General features: G+C 38.9%; 1 protein-coding gene across 6 annotated transcripts in view; it reads right to left on the bottom strand.

Annotated features, from left to right (window-relative positions):
* Nucleotides 1-1,986: 1,986 nt before the first annotated feature.
* Nucleotides 1,987-16,546, bottom strand: part of USP47 (ubiquitin specific peptidase 47) — a 94,675-nt gene continuing 80,115 nt past the window's right edge. For all 6 annotated transcript variants that reach the window (XM_073347602.1, XM_073347600.1, XM_073347604.1 and 3 more), the window contains 5 exons: nt 15,231-15,349; nt 9,092-9,222; nt 7,133-7,180; nt 6,902-7,032; nt 1,987-4,485 (listed from right to left, as the gene is read on the bottom strand). In XM_073347602.1, the coding sequence (XP_073203703.1) occupies nt 4,311-4,485; nt 6,902-7,032; nt 7,133-7,180; nt 9,092-9,222; nt 15,231-15,349 (604 nt within the window). In that variant the 3' untranslated portion in view covers nt 1,987-4,310. The remainder of the gene's footprint in view (nt 4,486-6,901; nt 7,033-7,132; nt 7,181-9,091; nt 9,223-15,230; nt 15,350-16,546) is intronic.

Here is a 16,546-nt window from a genome sequence, read left to right as displayed (position 1 = left end):
TATTTTGGTGGACAGAAAGATGGGAAAAAGGTACTCAACAGATTAACACTTTGAATTCTGTTCATCAATGTGGTCTGCTGCAGAACTAAAACAGAACTCTGCCATCTCTGAGTTTAAGAAAACAATACATCTCTAAACCCAGATAAAACTTTTCATTTGAACAAGCAGTGTATTGGTGTAGACTTAGGACTATTAGCCTATAAATATTTACATTTAGTAATTGGGCCACACCATTTGCAGTGCAGACATGCAACTTCATCCTTTTCTCCTGTTTTTGTTTTTTTAAAAACTTTGAATGCTTGTGTTCTGAAACTTATTGGATGCAGATTTTCGTTTTCTTCCCATTTTAGTGTGTCAAATTTTTAAACTGTTATCAGCCAACAGCTTGAAATGTGTAGGTGGTGGGCATGAGATTCATCAGTATATTCAGATGTGCATGGACTTCAGAGCTTGCATGTGTACCTGTTTATTGGGTCTTCAAGACTATTACATAGCCTTACTTCAAGAGGCAGCTTTGCATATACACAGACCAATGTACTACATATATCTCATGCAATGTATTTTCCTAATAAAACAAGATTTTTATATATTTATATTTGAATGATACAAAAGTAGGGTGAAAATCAGAAAAAAAAAGTTTGTTAAACTGAGGATTTTTTCAGTAAATATTGGTTTAAACGGAAAATGAAGGGGCTTAGAGATGGAAACTCAGCCACAGTAAGATTATGTGACTTGCCTGAATAGGTCAGCAGCAAAAATTAGGAATAGAATCCAGGTCTCCTGACTCATGCTAGCATCTGATCCACTGGACCAAAGATCACTGGTAACATTCTGACTCAGATAATAAAAGGCCTGCTGCACACCACCTCCTCCTCTTCTACTAGAAAGACTGATGGAGTCAGGTGGCGGCAGCAGGGAGGAAGCGGTAGTCATTGTCACCACCCATAATTAAGGAAGGTTATGGAGCCAGTAGAGGTCTCCGCTCCATCTTTCCAGTAAGCAGCATATCATAAGGTCCACTCCTTGTATCTCAATCCAGGCTGAATCTGATAGCTTGACAATTGAGCAGCAAGAATCAATAAAATTTTCCTACAAGTGCCATTATATCATGATCAATGCCAGAAAAACAGCCCTTTCATCTCCTGAAAAAGACCTAGACTTGGACCAAAGAATTACTGTCATTGCATCTCCTCTCTTGGTGCTAAATAATGTTATAAAAACACAAACTCATCCAAGCCTCTGGTAGATTACCAATAGTATTGACGTTCCTTATGGCAACATATCAATCCAAAAAGACAGATCTATCTTCTCTACCGCAGATGCATCCACAGTGCTACAAGTACTTAGACCCATTTAATTTGAATGGAAGGTATTTAATCCCTATGCTTCCTTTCCCTAAAACATGTTCCCTGTTCGCAATTCTTTCAGTTTAGAGTCTACAAAGTCTCTGCTCTTAGGAAGCATGGAGTCTTACTGAATAGTTCAGAAAGGCAAGATTTCTCCCCTACATACATCATGTATTATTGTTTCACTTCTCCTGAGAGCTCAACACCTGAAAGAGTATAGCAGACGGTGGATGAAAAGAACTGCAGATTTAGCTTAGCTGAATTAACATGTTTAGGAAAACGTCAATCCCTTTTTGTTTCTTCTCACATTAAGTGCCCAGGTCTGAAAGATTCTAAACCTAAATTCTGTTTTACCAATGCCTACACAGCTGCTCGAATACTAGTCCCACAAGCAATCAGAACCCACTTCTACTGCAGTATCCTGTGCCAAAAGGGCATCAGTCACCAGAAAGGAAATCTCTAAAGTTGTCTTGTGGTCATCCATCAAGACTTCTATTAAGCTCTCCAGGCTTAAACTTTCCTCTGAAGCATCTTCCGAGCATGAAGGTGCTCCAAACAGTTGTATTTAAGATTTCCCCCTTCCCTAAAAACTAGTCTAACTAAAATCTTTCTTCTTTTATCCTACTTTTTCCTCTCTCCCACTCCTAGTTTTCCCTTAGCAACTGCTATGCCCCAAGTGCCTAACAGCATAAAGGAAATGTCATGATCCAGAATAAAAAAATGTACCTAACAATTTCCTTTACTGGAACAACTTGTATCATAGTCCTCCCAACCATAAGGCCTTCAGTGCTTCTGTGACAGCCTCAGAGTATGTCTACACTGCAACTAAACACCCGTGGCTGGGCCATATCAACTGACTTGGGCTTGTGCTGCTCTGGCTGTAAAATTGCAGTGCACTTTGTGGGGTCCCAGACCTCAGGCTCCATCCTAAGCCCAAACATTTACACCATGATTTTACAGCCCTGCAGCCTCTGTCAGCTGACATGGGCCAGCCACAGGTGTTTAACTGCAGTGTAGACATACCCCTGCATGTCTACATATATAGAGCTGATACATTATAATAAAGTCATTCCAGCAGCCAAAGATGTCAGCACGCTAAGGTATTCTGACAACGCTCCCTTTCTTCCCACACCCATGCCACCTAAGTTATGGACTGTAGGGCATGAAGCCATAATGAACGCTCTATACCATGCAGGTATTCCCCACCCCATAGGGTGAATCCTCAGGGGGCTACAGTTCTACTGACTTTGTCTATTTTGTGTCACTGGACAGATCTGAGCCCTTAGTATCCCTATACATTTTTGGAAGTACTCACCTGCAAGTCAAGGTGGAAAGAAATAGCCAAACTCCACAGCCCACAAGACAAGTCTGTGCTGCTTCTGGTATTTGCAGGAGGGAAGGAGTCACAACCTAAAATTCTGCACTGGGGAAAGAATTCATTTCCAGAAAGGAAGTTATTAGTTAACAAATCTTCTATTATGAACATAAGTACATTAGACCAGAATACCCTGTATGAACACTCTCCTTGATACTATGTATTTGTACCTTAAAATTCAGAGACTGCCTTTGAAAAGTGATTCTATAGGTTTACATGAAGCAATTCTATAATTTCTTTCCAGGTTTAAAAAAAACCCAAAGAAGTTTAAATGATTAAAAGAACACAACAGAATGAACAAATGTTTTATTGGCATGTTCATTGTTGTAAACAGCATCAGGCATGAAAAAGTTTACCAAAACCTTTTATTGATTGTTATAAATTAGTAAATATTTCCAATTCTACACAGTTTTTGTTCTCAATTGATCTTTATATAGCGAAGCAAAAACCTGCTGTTTCTAGGATTTGCAATGAAATCATGTTGACTGCATCAGTCTGCACCACAAACTGAACTACCAGCAAGTTTATACTGTGAGGTGTTAGACGTTGCCCAAACTACAGAGAACTATGAATCAACTCCAGGAAAAATTAAAGTGTGACTTGCAATGGGACTAGAAAATGCAAACCTGTAATAAAGTCTTCAAAAACAAAATGTACAAAAATAAGTAGCAGAACAAAAAAACAACCAAAAAACCTCATCAACAAAGGGAAATGCAACCCTAAAGTACCCAGCATTGCCAAACATAAAATGAATACAAATTTAAATAGGCAGCTATACTTTCAAATGTACACAACAAATATTGATATGTGAAAAGAAATACTATGGTAAGTAGCTGAACTATAGTTCTGCCAACTGGATAGGGAAGATTTTATTTACACATTGAATGCAATATGGTAAAGTTGCTCTTCTGCTTCCATAAGCTATTTCAAGCGTTACCTTACAATACTTGAGCAAAATGAGCCAAGACCTCCTGGTAACTAACTTTAGAAAGGTACCTGTTTTAGACCATCTGTGTTAAGGAAGAATAATCCAAGGATTCTTCTAAAAACTTTACACAACAACTTTTAGAGCTGGCTTTTGAAAATGCCATTACATCTTCACCCCATTTTTGCTGCTTTCCAAAAGCCAGTGTGTTACATTTACTTCCAAACCTTCAATGAGGTAATGTGTGTATCATTGAAACAAACAAACGAATTCATTCATGGCCTTTGCACAGCTTTTATTATTAAGCTATGAGTATCCTGTTTGATGCTAGTTTTACTAGCTATTATGTGCACATTGTCCTCAATCATTTCCACTCATTTCCCTCTCCCTCCCCATTTTTTCTATTCAATTTTTTTTTTTATTTGCACATCCCTTTAGCTTTACAGTACATTTGACGATAGTGCACAACATGATTCAAAGTCAAACAGTGGCCCGACTGGGCACTGAGCTTCTGATTGGTAAACTGCAGCCCAATCAGTGCTGGTGTCATTGCTTTACACCTAATGAGTGTCCTGCCATAATGGCACTACACAGTAGTAGTGATTTTTTTTTTAATTATTATTTAAAACAAAAAAATTCCCCAAGGGAAATGTTATAGTAAATGTCAGTCTTGAGTCGACTCTTTATTTGGGGCGCCGTCCAGATAAATTTTTAGTGCTTTTTCTTTACGAGGGGAGTAGGTTATGCGGTGTCCAGTTTTCTGGAGTCTGCTGCTTTCTTTTTTCATTAGTTCATTTCTCTGTTCATCTGTCAATTCAATTAATTCTTCAGTTTTATCCCTAAAATATAAATAAAACTGTAGATTAAAAATCAGCTATAGTAAAATTATGAAGTTATACAAGTGAGGGGGTCTCATTGGATCAAAAGAGCCTGCTAGACTTTTCATACCATATAGCATCAGAAGGTATCTCACAAAACGCAGGTTCTTTCTCAGGTCTTTAACCTTTCTCCATTTTAAGTCTCTTCTGTGCAAAGCATAGTGTTTTCTGAGACACTCAGAATTAAACATAACAGAGCCAACATAAGGAAACAAGAGAAAGAACCAAAGAACAAGACACAAATTCTCCAAAATTTTGCTAAATTGGCTACAAAAAGAAATACTGAAGTAGTAAATTGAGAAGGGAAGGTGGGAATATAATTTGCCAAGAGGTATCTGGGCTTTCAAGTCAAGGAGTGGTTCTACAGCTATCGAAGGAGACAATTAAATTTTAATTCAATGAACCTTTTAGTTTCAATGTGCCACTTTAGCAGTGTGGAGCGATCAGAGAGCCTTGGCATTCCTAGAAAGTTGAAACATGAAGCACGTCTACACTACAGTCTTAAATCAACTTATGTTAGTTTGCCTTACAGTCATTGCAGTAATTACTGCGGTGGCTGATGTCCACACTACCCTCCTTCTGTTAGTGGTGCATGTCCTCACCAGGAGCACTTCCACTGACTGAAGAGGGACTGAGGGGGCAGGGGCTGAGATCCCATGCTCTCAGTGCCATGCAGCTCCCTGCTGGGAACCCAGCTGCTCCCCAGGCTTCTCATCTTCCCACTCCCAGCTGGGAGCAGAAGGAAGCCACCTGGGGCTTCTTGCCTTCAGTGGGGAGATCTGCACCTCGAGTCCTATATACAGACACTACGTCACCCTCACTACACCAACATAAGCCCTATGACTCTCATGGAGGAAGAGTTATGTTGGTGTAGTAGGGCAGGTATATCGGCTAGGAGCAAGGCTGTAAAGTAGACACTGAGAGTTAGGTCAACATAAGCTGCCTCATGTCAACCTACGTAGTGTTGACCAAGCCTTATACTAAGCCAGCTTTCTGAGTTCACTTCAAAGCTCCTCTTCATCAAGCCTCACACTGCCTCTTCACTCTTAGTTAGCCCCACTCCACCCGTGCCTGGCAACACAGGTTCCTCCTATTCAGCTGCCACTCTACTCTTTAGCCAATCAGCACAGCAGCAGCTTTTGACACAAACCCCTTTTATTTTCGGCTCTTCCTCAAGTCCACCACACTATCCACCTCCCTCTTTTCTTCTGCTATCCCCAGATCCCAAATTGATGAAAAAATTTAGCAGTGGGCTGAAGTCCCATGTTCCAAATCTAATTTGTTCAGGATAAAATATATCCAATTAGGAACTTGTTTACTGTTCTGTATAATAGCGCAGCCTTCATATTATCCCTTAATTCAAAAACTTTGTTCAAGTAACTTCAGACTACAGAATAAACGGAAGATTTTATGAGGTAACAACTGCATTCTGAACTAACCAAACTACAAGACCAAAAGAACACCCTCAAATTATTTTAGTACTGTTTGTCTAACAGATTTTTTTCCCCTTTTGTCAGGCAGATGAAAAAGCGGGCAATATTTTAGATGACCACCTGAATGGCGCACACTGCAGAGAGTAACTAGAAACAGACAAACAATTGGAATCGCTGTAGCCTAGCGGCTTAGGAATTAGTTGTAGAACCCATTTCTGAGGCTTTCAGTGCTGCTTATGCCTTGTGCTGGCCCCCTGCACAGAAGTCAGTTTCACCTTATATGGAAAACAATTTCACAGAAAATATAATTCAGTTTTAAGATATGGATGTGTTGTGCACAAAAAGCATTTACGCTGGCCAGACAGGTTGCAATGGCCCTGAATAAGTAGTTAGGTCAATATTTTTCAAACTAGTACTACTAGGGAAGAAAAGCTTCCCTTATTACATGATCTCTTAGAATGGCTTCCAATTTCACAGGTTTATCATAGTGTCAACATATATTACATAGTAAGGTCAATTCAATAATATCATGGCAAAAATGCCTTAAAACAAGAAGATATTATCTACTTTATTTTCGTAACAGCTTAATGTAAAATATTAAGCAAATGCTACATAATTCAACACAAAGGGTGAAATCCTGGCTACAATGAAGTCAATGCCAAAACTTCTGAAATCCACACTTATTTCCAAGCATAATGCTTACTATTTATTTAGCACATATTAGTAAAATAGAAATTAAGGTCTAACACGAATTTATAACTGAAATGCCTCAAAAAAAATCAGTTATGCTTGATTTTCTATTTTTAGCTCCCATTGTGGACATTTTTCTTCTTCAAAACAGCAGCAGAATTTTCAGCATGAACTGTTTTTCAGGATTCTGTTGGTTGTTAGAACCTTATTTATACATAGAGTATTTGTTGATTATACTACAATAAAATATATACCTATAAAATATTACTGCGCCATCATCACAAATGTAGAGAGGCCAGACATTCAACGTAGACACTTTAGGATTCCAGTCCAAGTCCTGGTGGATCTCTAGTACTGAAATATCACAAGGAAATGTGCCTCTCCCCTGGAAAGAAGTAATTATTTAGTGAATAAATCATCCAAACGGCATAATGATATATGCACCCCCAAATCAATATCTACAATTTAGACATCACACTACTTACCTTAGCAAATTCTATATATTCCAAGGGTATTCCACTTATTTCACTAAGCTGTAAAACAAAAACATTTTCAATGTATTAATTTCTTTCAGTGAGATAAAGAGTTTCATGCAAATATATCATACAGTGAAGCATATGAACATCAGTAAGTCTTCGTTAAATTGTAAAGGCCAGTAAGAAATTCAGACGCATCAATGACAAAAATGAATTAAAAAAATATCACATATTTCGCAATTCTTCTTTAAGCAGTGGCTATCCCAAGGAAATAGCTGATGCTTTTTAGTGCAATTAAGTTGGTACATGACAGAGGAGTCACAAATGACACTTCTGTGAGACCCTTATACAATATCAAATTTCCAACAGCATGGTGGAGAGAGAAAAAATTAGATAGAAACATAGTTAATGTGAGGTCCAAGATGTAAAGTGATTGCAGGCCTCATATTACATCTTTGGCTCCAGAGTTGGTTCTCAATATTACAAATCATTTTATTTATACAACTATGTGTGTATCAATACAAATAAAAAACAAAAAAACCTGACAAAAGCTAAACGACTGATGAATCATATCATCCCCACCATCCACCAATTAACTTCTGCTAAAATAAAAGAAGTGACTGAAAAGCTGTCTTGTACCACATTTTAAATGTCAAATTCAAGATTTTGCATAGTGCAGATGGGAACAAGTTCAAGAGATGAGGCCATAAAAACCATGGGGCCAACTGCTCCCTAGAGATTAACTCTGAAGGCATGCAGCAAGAGCAGCCAACCACAGATTTTGTGACGCTACGTGAAAAAGTAGTCTTGGAGATGGTAGGATCCATTGCCATTAGAGGATTCATTATCATTAGTAACTTGATTTACACCTGAAAGCAAGCCTTCAGGAAGCAACAGGAAGACAGTATATAGCTTGGCATATAAGCATTAAAAGCTCATGACCGACTACCACACTTAACAAGGAGGCCAATGCATTCTGTGTTAGAAGAAGACAATTTGTGTTCAGTTATGAGAAAACTGAACTTCTGATGCGACAAAGAGGGGATTTTCCCTTGTTATGTTGTATGTGAGCCTATGTGAGTTTTACTCTTTTGTATGAATACTGTGTGTGCCTCAGTTTCCCTGTGTGCTGCACCAATACCTCAGTGGTGGGAATAGGGGTGTGTGACTTTGGCTGAGACCTCTGGGGCAGGTGAGGCTGCTCCAGCTGTCTGCACGTATGCTATGACCAGTGCCCTTCGTAACCGGAGATCCAGAAGGGGGATGCAACCAGGTGACAACCACATGACTCTTTGCCTGGGAAGTGAGACAAACAGAAGGAGGAGCAGCAACAAGCTGGCAGTTTGCTTTGGGGGATTGAAGGAGTGGGAGTCTAGGGCTTCTGGCCCAGGACTACCCAAGATGGACTTGGATGAAAGTCACTGATGTCTCTGCCAACAAGTTTTGTTCTACGCTGTGTTCCTGTCGAATAAGCAGCCTTCTGTTTTACTGGCTGACTGCGGAGTCGGGGTGCAGAGCCCTCTGGCTTCCTCAGGAGCCCCACCTGGGCAAACGCACTGCAAGACATGCACTGCATTGGAAGAGCATGCTGAATGCTCCAAGGTCAGATTCAGGAAGGTTGCCCCGGCGACAGTATGCTCAAAGAGAGGAGATATGCTCCCCCAGAGTCTTGACTGGCTTCATATGGAGTAGAAGCCGAGGATTACCTGGTAACTCTGACACTCAACATCAAGGAGTTATATATGGTAAGAAATCCTAACCCTTAGCTACTACTAGGATCTCAACTGGTATCCACATGCAAGATAGTCTTTTGCCACTTGCAGCTGACCAGGGATTTGTAACTAAGATGCAATCACTGCAATTAAACTGCATCAAATCCCTGTGTTCATGCCGTTACTCAGAATTAATGTGGCCTTAATTTACTTTAAAATTATGCTTGAATACATTTTACTACTAAAATCAATTCACCTTCTCTTTTAATTCATCAACACTGCTGCTTTCTAGAACTACTTCCTGGAAGGAATCAAGCTTCATCTCTGATGGCCTCCATCGTCTTGATAGAACAGCAAGCTGTGACATAGATTTCATCTTTTCTGCCTCTGCAAAAAGAGATGGAATATTCTGAGATCTTCATAGATTTTTATTCCATCTACAATGAGGAATTTAACATATATTATATGCACACACAAACATGGGAGCATGCTGAGTGTATTATAGCTATATATATTACATACAAAAAGGTTAAAACCATCAAAGGTTGCAAAGTGAAGCACTTAAGTCAGGAAATTGCAATGTTAATATGCCTGGATAATCTTCTCTGAACCCCTTTGTATATATACACACACACACACACAAAATGATAAATACATTGCACAGTGACTTTCACAGGATTCCAACCTCGTTTAGTGCTCAAGATGGATAGTGGTCATTGAACTAGACAGCAGTTCTGTATTTCCTTTTCTAGCTACAGTATGTGACCCGATGCCTCATTCTCTGCATACCATCCAAGCCTTTCACTAACATTTTCTCTGTATAGGCTTTTCTACAGCACTAATCAATAGAATACGTAAGTGTCTCAAAAAAACATTAATGAATTTTTTCTCAAAACATCATGAAGTACGACACTCATTTTAACAGATATTGAACAAAGAGAGAGTAAGTGACTTAACATGGTCAAACACTAAGGCTACATCTACACTACAGTCTGGATTGACGGTCTGAGATTGATCCACCAGCTGTCGATTTAGCGGGTCTACTGAAGACCCGCCAAAATCGACAGCAGAGCGCTCTCCAGTCGACCCTTGTACTTTACCCCCGATGATAAGAGTAAAGTAAGTTGATGGAGAGTTTCTCCCATCGACCGCCCGCAGTGTAGACCCCACGGTAACTCCACCTAAGGTACGTTGACTCCAGCTACGTTATTCAGACCAACAGATTAATTCACGACAAAATTCTGTCTCATTCTGTTTCCAAACACCTAAACTCAATAAAGCAATGGAATGGAGGGGAAAAAAAGAGTATGTAATCATATAATAAAAGTAGGGCTGTCAAGCGATTAAACAAATTGCGATTAAACTATTCGCACTGTTAAATAATAATACAATACCATTTATTTAAATATTTTTGGAGGTTTTCTACATTTTCAAATATATTATTTCAATTGTAACAAAAATTGTACAGTGCTCACTTTATTTTGGATTACAAATATTTGCACTGTAAAAAACAAAAAAAATAGTATTTTTCAATTCACCTAATACAAGTACTGTAGTGCAATCTCTATCATGAATGTTGAACTTACAAACCTAGAATTCCGTACAAAAAAACCTGCATTCAAAAATAAAACAATGTAAAACTTTGGAGCCTACAATCCACTCAGTCCTATTTCTAGTTCAGACAATTGCTCAGACAAACAAGTTTGTTTACATTTGCAGGAGATAATGCTGCCTGCGTCTTCTTTACAATGTCATCTGAAAGTGACAACAGGCGTTTGCATGGCACTGTTGTAGCCGGCGTCGCAAGATATTTAAGTGCGAGATGCCCTAAAGATTCATATGTCCCTTCATGCTTCAACCACCATTCCAGAGGACATGCATCCATACGGATGTCAGGTTCTGCTCAATAACAATCCAAAGCACTGCGGACCGACGCATGTTCATTTTCATCCTCTGAGTCCAATGCCACCAGCAGAAGGTTAATTTTCTTTTTTGGTGGTTTAGGTTCTGTAGTTTCGGAGTGTTGCTCTTTTAAGACTTCTGAAAGCATGCTCCACACGTAGTCCCCCTCAGATTTTGGAAGGCACTTCAGATTTTTAAACCTTGGGTTGAGTGCCGTAACTATCCTTAGAAATCTCATATTGGTGCCTTCTTTGCGTTTTGTCAAAGCTGCAGTGAAAGTGTTCTTAAAACAAACATGTGCTGAGTCATCATCTGAGACTGCTATAACATGAAATATATGGCAGAATGCAGGTAAAACAGAACCAGAGACATACAATGCTTCCCCAAGGAGTTCAGTCACAAATTTAATTAAGGCTTTCTTTTTTTTTTTTTAAACGAGCATCGTCAGCATGGAAGCATATCCTCTAGAATGGTGGCCGAAGTATGAAGGGGCATATTAATATTTAGCATATCTGGCGTGTAAATACCTTGCAATGCTGACTACAAAAGTCCCATGTTCTCACTTTCTGGTGCAAATATTTGCAATAAAAAATAATATAAAGTGAGCGGTGTACACTTTGTAGTCTATACTGAAATTGGAATCAATACATTTGAAAATGTAGAAAAACATCCAAAATATTTAATAAATTTCAATTGGTGGTCTATTGTTTAACAGTGCGATTAAAATGGCAATTAATTTTTTTAATTGCGATTAATTTTTTTGAGTTAATCACGTGAGTTAACTGCGATAATCAACAGCCCTAAATCAAAGGCAATTGGGGAAGCACACACACACGGACATTAAGTTCAGATTGCACTGGCACCTTGACTCCTGAGTGCTTCAGTATAGAAATCCTTTTTGTATGGAATTTCACAACATTTTAAAAAAAAGAACATGAAAAAAATAAGAAAAATTCCACTGTGTCCGAGGTAGGAGCCATTGACTCATTCATTTAACTCTTTGGGGCAGTTCACAGACTGATGCTTTTCTTGAAGGCTGCAATATTGTGCTCTAGAAGTTTAAACTAAGCCTCTACCTCTTACAGTCGTGAAGAAAACTTTAAAAATGTGATGCAAATATCCATTAGCGCTTGTAGACATCCTAAAATACTGTGAGAGATGTGAACTTTCCCTTTTCATTTCAAAGCGTTACTAATTCTGAAGTCAAAATTATAACACTGTAAATAAAAACATTAAGTATTTCACCACTGATCAAAACATACAAGAAAAGAATGGAATGATCTTAATATTATGATCCATTATGATGTCTTGTTCTGATGCAAATAGAAACTAGTTTGAGAGTGAATGTCTACATCATATGAAAGGCATCACAATATTTTTGGAGTCCATACTCCTTCCTAAGGCAATGATAGATATCTCAGAAAACAGCACTGTCTACTCGCCTTCCTAAACAGATTGTATATAGAACCAATACTGGCAGGCCATTAAGTGGTTGCATTACAAAATCCAACATGCATGCACATTTTTAAAAGCTCTGTAACTCTGACAAAGTAACTTTCACCAGATCCCAAAAAGGCACATTTGCAACTATCCGCTTGCCAAATTTCAAGTTTCCACCATTGACATCCCAGAGCTGTTCAAAAAGTCAGTATTTTATAATGACTAAAGAGTGGGAATTTTTTTCCATTCTTAGATCTGAAAATGGTTAAACAGTTTTGGCTCAACCTATCAAAAATTTGCTCCCTAACTGGAAAAAAATTTGACTAAAATTTGTAAAGATTGGAAAAAATATAAACTGAAAATTTGCAGAGGAGGGAGTTTGTTGCCATCATTTCACTTTATATTCCTCCGCTTCTCTAGCGAGTTCCTTGTTTCCTCCGAGATTCTTCCCTTGGCTCTTTTCAGTTTCTCTTTCTCAGCTAATTTTACACATTGCCTGAAAGCTGATAAGATGACTAAATGGAAGACTTCGAGAAATACCGAAATGAAAGGCTCTTAAAGACAGCTGAAGATCGCAGAAACCTAAAAAAATGCAAATGGAAACTGATGCTATACACGTCAATAATGGCGCTGAACAAGAAGGATTGAAAAGCAATAATTGACAGAACAGGCAGGGATGGAAGCAGTCTGCAAAGATTGCTAACCGAACTGTTCACACCTCAAATAAACGTCCCACTGTGAACACTTCAACAGACCAATGAGCACACACTCCGGTCCTCGTCAGCCAAGTTTGACATGCAGTTTACCAAATGAAGGAACGAAAAGCTCCAGGAAAAGACAGACTGACAATCAAAGTAAGAGCGGAGGCCAAGACCTCTGGAAAACCCTTGCTCAGAGGTTTTGCTGCTACTTAGAAATGCAGAATATACCATCCAGCTGGAAGGAGTCCAATGCCATTTTGTTGTACAAGAAGGGCGATCGTGAAGAGCTAAAGAACTATTGTCCAATTGACTACTCTCACATGTCTACAAGCTATTCACCAAAACAACAACAAACTGATTCTCACAGAGTCTGAACGAGCAGCATCCAAGAAAGCAGGCAAGTATTTAAAGGAATTTCAGCACATTGGACTATATCTTCTCAAAAACCATCTACTGGAGTGCTTAAGGAAACATTTCCTTTATGCATTGCCTTCGTTGACTATGAAAAAGCGTTTGACAGCGTAGCAATCTATGTAGCACTGAAAGCTCTTGCAGAACAGGGCACCAAACTATTAAAGGAAACAAACTCTCACTGCACTATGGATATAACTCTGTTCAACACTCCCCTTTGCATCCCAGTCAAAAAAGGTGTGAAGCAAGGAGACGTAGTTTCACCAAAACCTTTCACAGCCTGCCTCAAAATTGTAATGAGGCGGATGAGGTGGAATCAGTGTCAATGAAGAGCTGCTAAACCACTTCAGATTCACGGATGATATCATGTTGATTGCCGAAAACACTATCAAACTACAGAAAATGCTGCAAGAACTCGACACAGAAAGCAACCAAGTTGGACTGAAAATGAACCTCTCTAAAACAAAATGTATGCAGCCTAATGCCTTGCCAAAAGCCCAAATAATAGTCAAGGGAGAATAAATAGAAGAAATTTAACAATATGTCTATTTGGGCCAAAAAATTAACATGCACCACGATCAGGAAGGCAAACTCATGCGAAGAAAGCAAGCTGGCTGGCGCGCACATTCAAGTCTATCGAGGATATTCTCCAAGGAAAAATCAACAAGGCAATATGCGCCAATCTCTTCAAATCAACAGTATTGCTAGCAATGTTGTACGGCAGCAAACCACGGGCACTGAAGAAGATAGAGGAGCAACAACTCTCACAGAGAGAGCGATGGAAAGAATAATTCTGGGGATCTCAATCCGCGACCGAGTCCCCAGTGAAGTGATCAGATAGAGAGGAGCGCAGGACATCATTGAAGGCAGGAATAGTAAAATGCAATAGGCTGGGAATTAGCTAGGCTGACTGACAATTGATGAACTACTGCTGTTGCCGAGTGGTACCCAAGGGAACTGAAAACGGCTGACCTCTAAAAAAAGATGGGAAGATTTTATCATGAAAAGTCATGGATGCACCCAAAAGGAAGGCCAGGAAAAGAGAAGAATGGAAGACATGTTGTGACTGGTGCAATCTATATGAGAGCAATGAAGGTGATCAAGATGAACTGAAAGTTACCACTTAGAATGGAAACGGTTCTGCAACCTCAAGTGTAGACACTGCTGCATTCCCAGCATCTGATACGAAGAGCCATAGATCCATATAGGTGTAATGATTGTAATTATACCTCACACACCCAAGTTTGCAAAGAAACTAGGAGCAAAACTACTCCAGTATTTTTCAAAACTAAAGCCAGAGGACTGTGTACATGTGAGGTTTCATCACATAGCTCCACAGAGAACTACAAAAAAAAAAGCAGGCACTGCATCATGGCTAACTTAAACAAAAATTTCCCTCTACCTTACCCCCTTTTGCAGTTTATATTATCCCATTTTGATCACACTAGCACCACTGGTCTGAATAAATAATCTGAATCCCCTTATCTACTTCCCCACACTTGAAAAATTCTACTCCTTTGCTCTCTTGGGCAAGTAAATTTTTGAAAAAATCGACTAAAGTAGTATAATTGTTTTAATCATCATTGTATGCGCAGGCAAGGAACACTTTGTGCCTGGGCTGGTAAGTTTCTGTGTGCAATTCAGAAGGCTGCATTTAGCTTACATTTGAGTCCTCAGGTTTAGAAAATATACTACAACTAAATGGAAAAAGAATCTTGAAGTGCAGTTTTAATTATCTTCAGGAAAGTATAGAATGCAGAATACAGTGAACCTAAAATAATTCAATAAACCAACATTCAACAAAAATATATATTTAACATGCTGTTATTAGCTGAAGGATTCTATTCCACTGACATACAAAAAATGTATATATTCACAGAAGATAGAATTCATTTTGAAACAAAATGTTAGGGCTCTAACTTTTTCTCAATGTATTATTACCGTCAAGTATTTCTAAGAAGACCTCCCAGTTGCTTGAAATATTAATATCTTCCTCATAGACATGATAATCCAGAAATACAGTGCCTGGATTCTTCCAGGTTTTCTTTCGTAGGCGAAACCTATAAATAAATTTAAGAAAACAATAAGTTTTTGTTCACTGATACCAACGTACATTGGCAATGGATTCTATGACAATTTTTTTTTTTGAGCTCTGGAGAAAGGTGTCACAAAATCATGACACTTAGTTTACACTGCAATTGGGAGGCATGACTGCAACATACCCAAGCTAGCTTTGAAAGAGCTAGTTTGCTAAAAAGGTAAGCGAAGACACAGCAGAACAGACTAACTGCCTAAGTATGTACCCAGGGACCCTGCGTATCTACTTGTGTGGCTAGTCTGTGACGTTATCTGTGCTTCTGTGGCTTCACTGCTATTTGTGATCAAGATAGTGAGGGTATGTCTATGCTGCAATCACATTTCCTGACTGCAATACAGATGTACTTTTAACACACAGAGGTTTCACAAACCACCCCTACTCTGCTCCCAGCCACACACAGGGTCTTCACTCCTGCAAGAGGCCCAAGATTTTCAACTATGACCAAACTTTCTCTCTCTTTATTGGTAAATATGACTTTTCTTGCTTCTAAAAATTCCAATCTGGAGATTTTATAAAATTAACAGTATACCATCACTCCCTCACATGGCTGCATGGAAATCTGGACCCTTAAGCACATCAATGTTGTCATTCATGGCCACTGGAGTTGGTTGCTAGAGAGCAGTCTCTCCTTCACTTAAGAGCTTAAGAATTTTCCTCTACAGCATACCCAATATGGCAGCCCTGGACTTCAGTCTTCAGCTATTAGATTTCTGAGAGGACCCTGAAATTGCTGGCTTGGGGACCAATGATCTATGTAGAACATAATTCTACTTTTAGCCAGCAAGCTGGTCTTAGAGAAAACTGTTTATTTTATGGCTAAATTTAAGCTGCTTGATGTATGCCCTCCAGCTATCAGACATGTGAAGCGCTCAGCAGAACTACAGGGTATCTACCGTATACTCTAACAGCAGTTTAAATGTTGTATAACTGGTGCTCTACTATGAATTGCAAGATTCTTAGAAAGGGGAAATAGCAGCAAGTTTATTAAGTACATAATCAAATACACTGTGAAATCTCATGTAGATATGAAATAGTGGAGTATACTTTGTATGTTATTTAGGTCTCTTAATGCATGATTCTTGTGTGTGAATAAGTGAGCCTAAATTAAACCAGACATACCAAAGAATTCTGAGATGACTCATCATACTTCTATTTTCTG

This window comes from Lepidochelys kempii, chromosome 6, assembly GCF_965140265.1.
Source record: "Lepidochelys kempii isolate rLepKem1 chromosome 6, rLepKem1.hap2, whole genome shotgun sequence".
Lineage (NCBI taxonomy): Eukaryota > Metazoa > Chordata > Testudines > Cheloniidae > Lepidochelys > Lepidochelys kempii.
The sequence above is the reverse complement of the archived record's forward strand: the minus strand, read 5'-3'. Positions and strand labels throughout refer to the sequence as shown.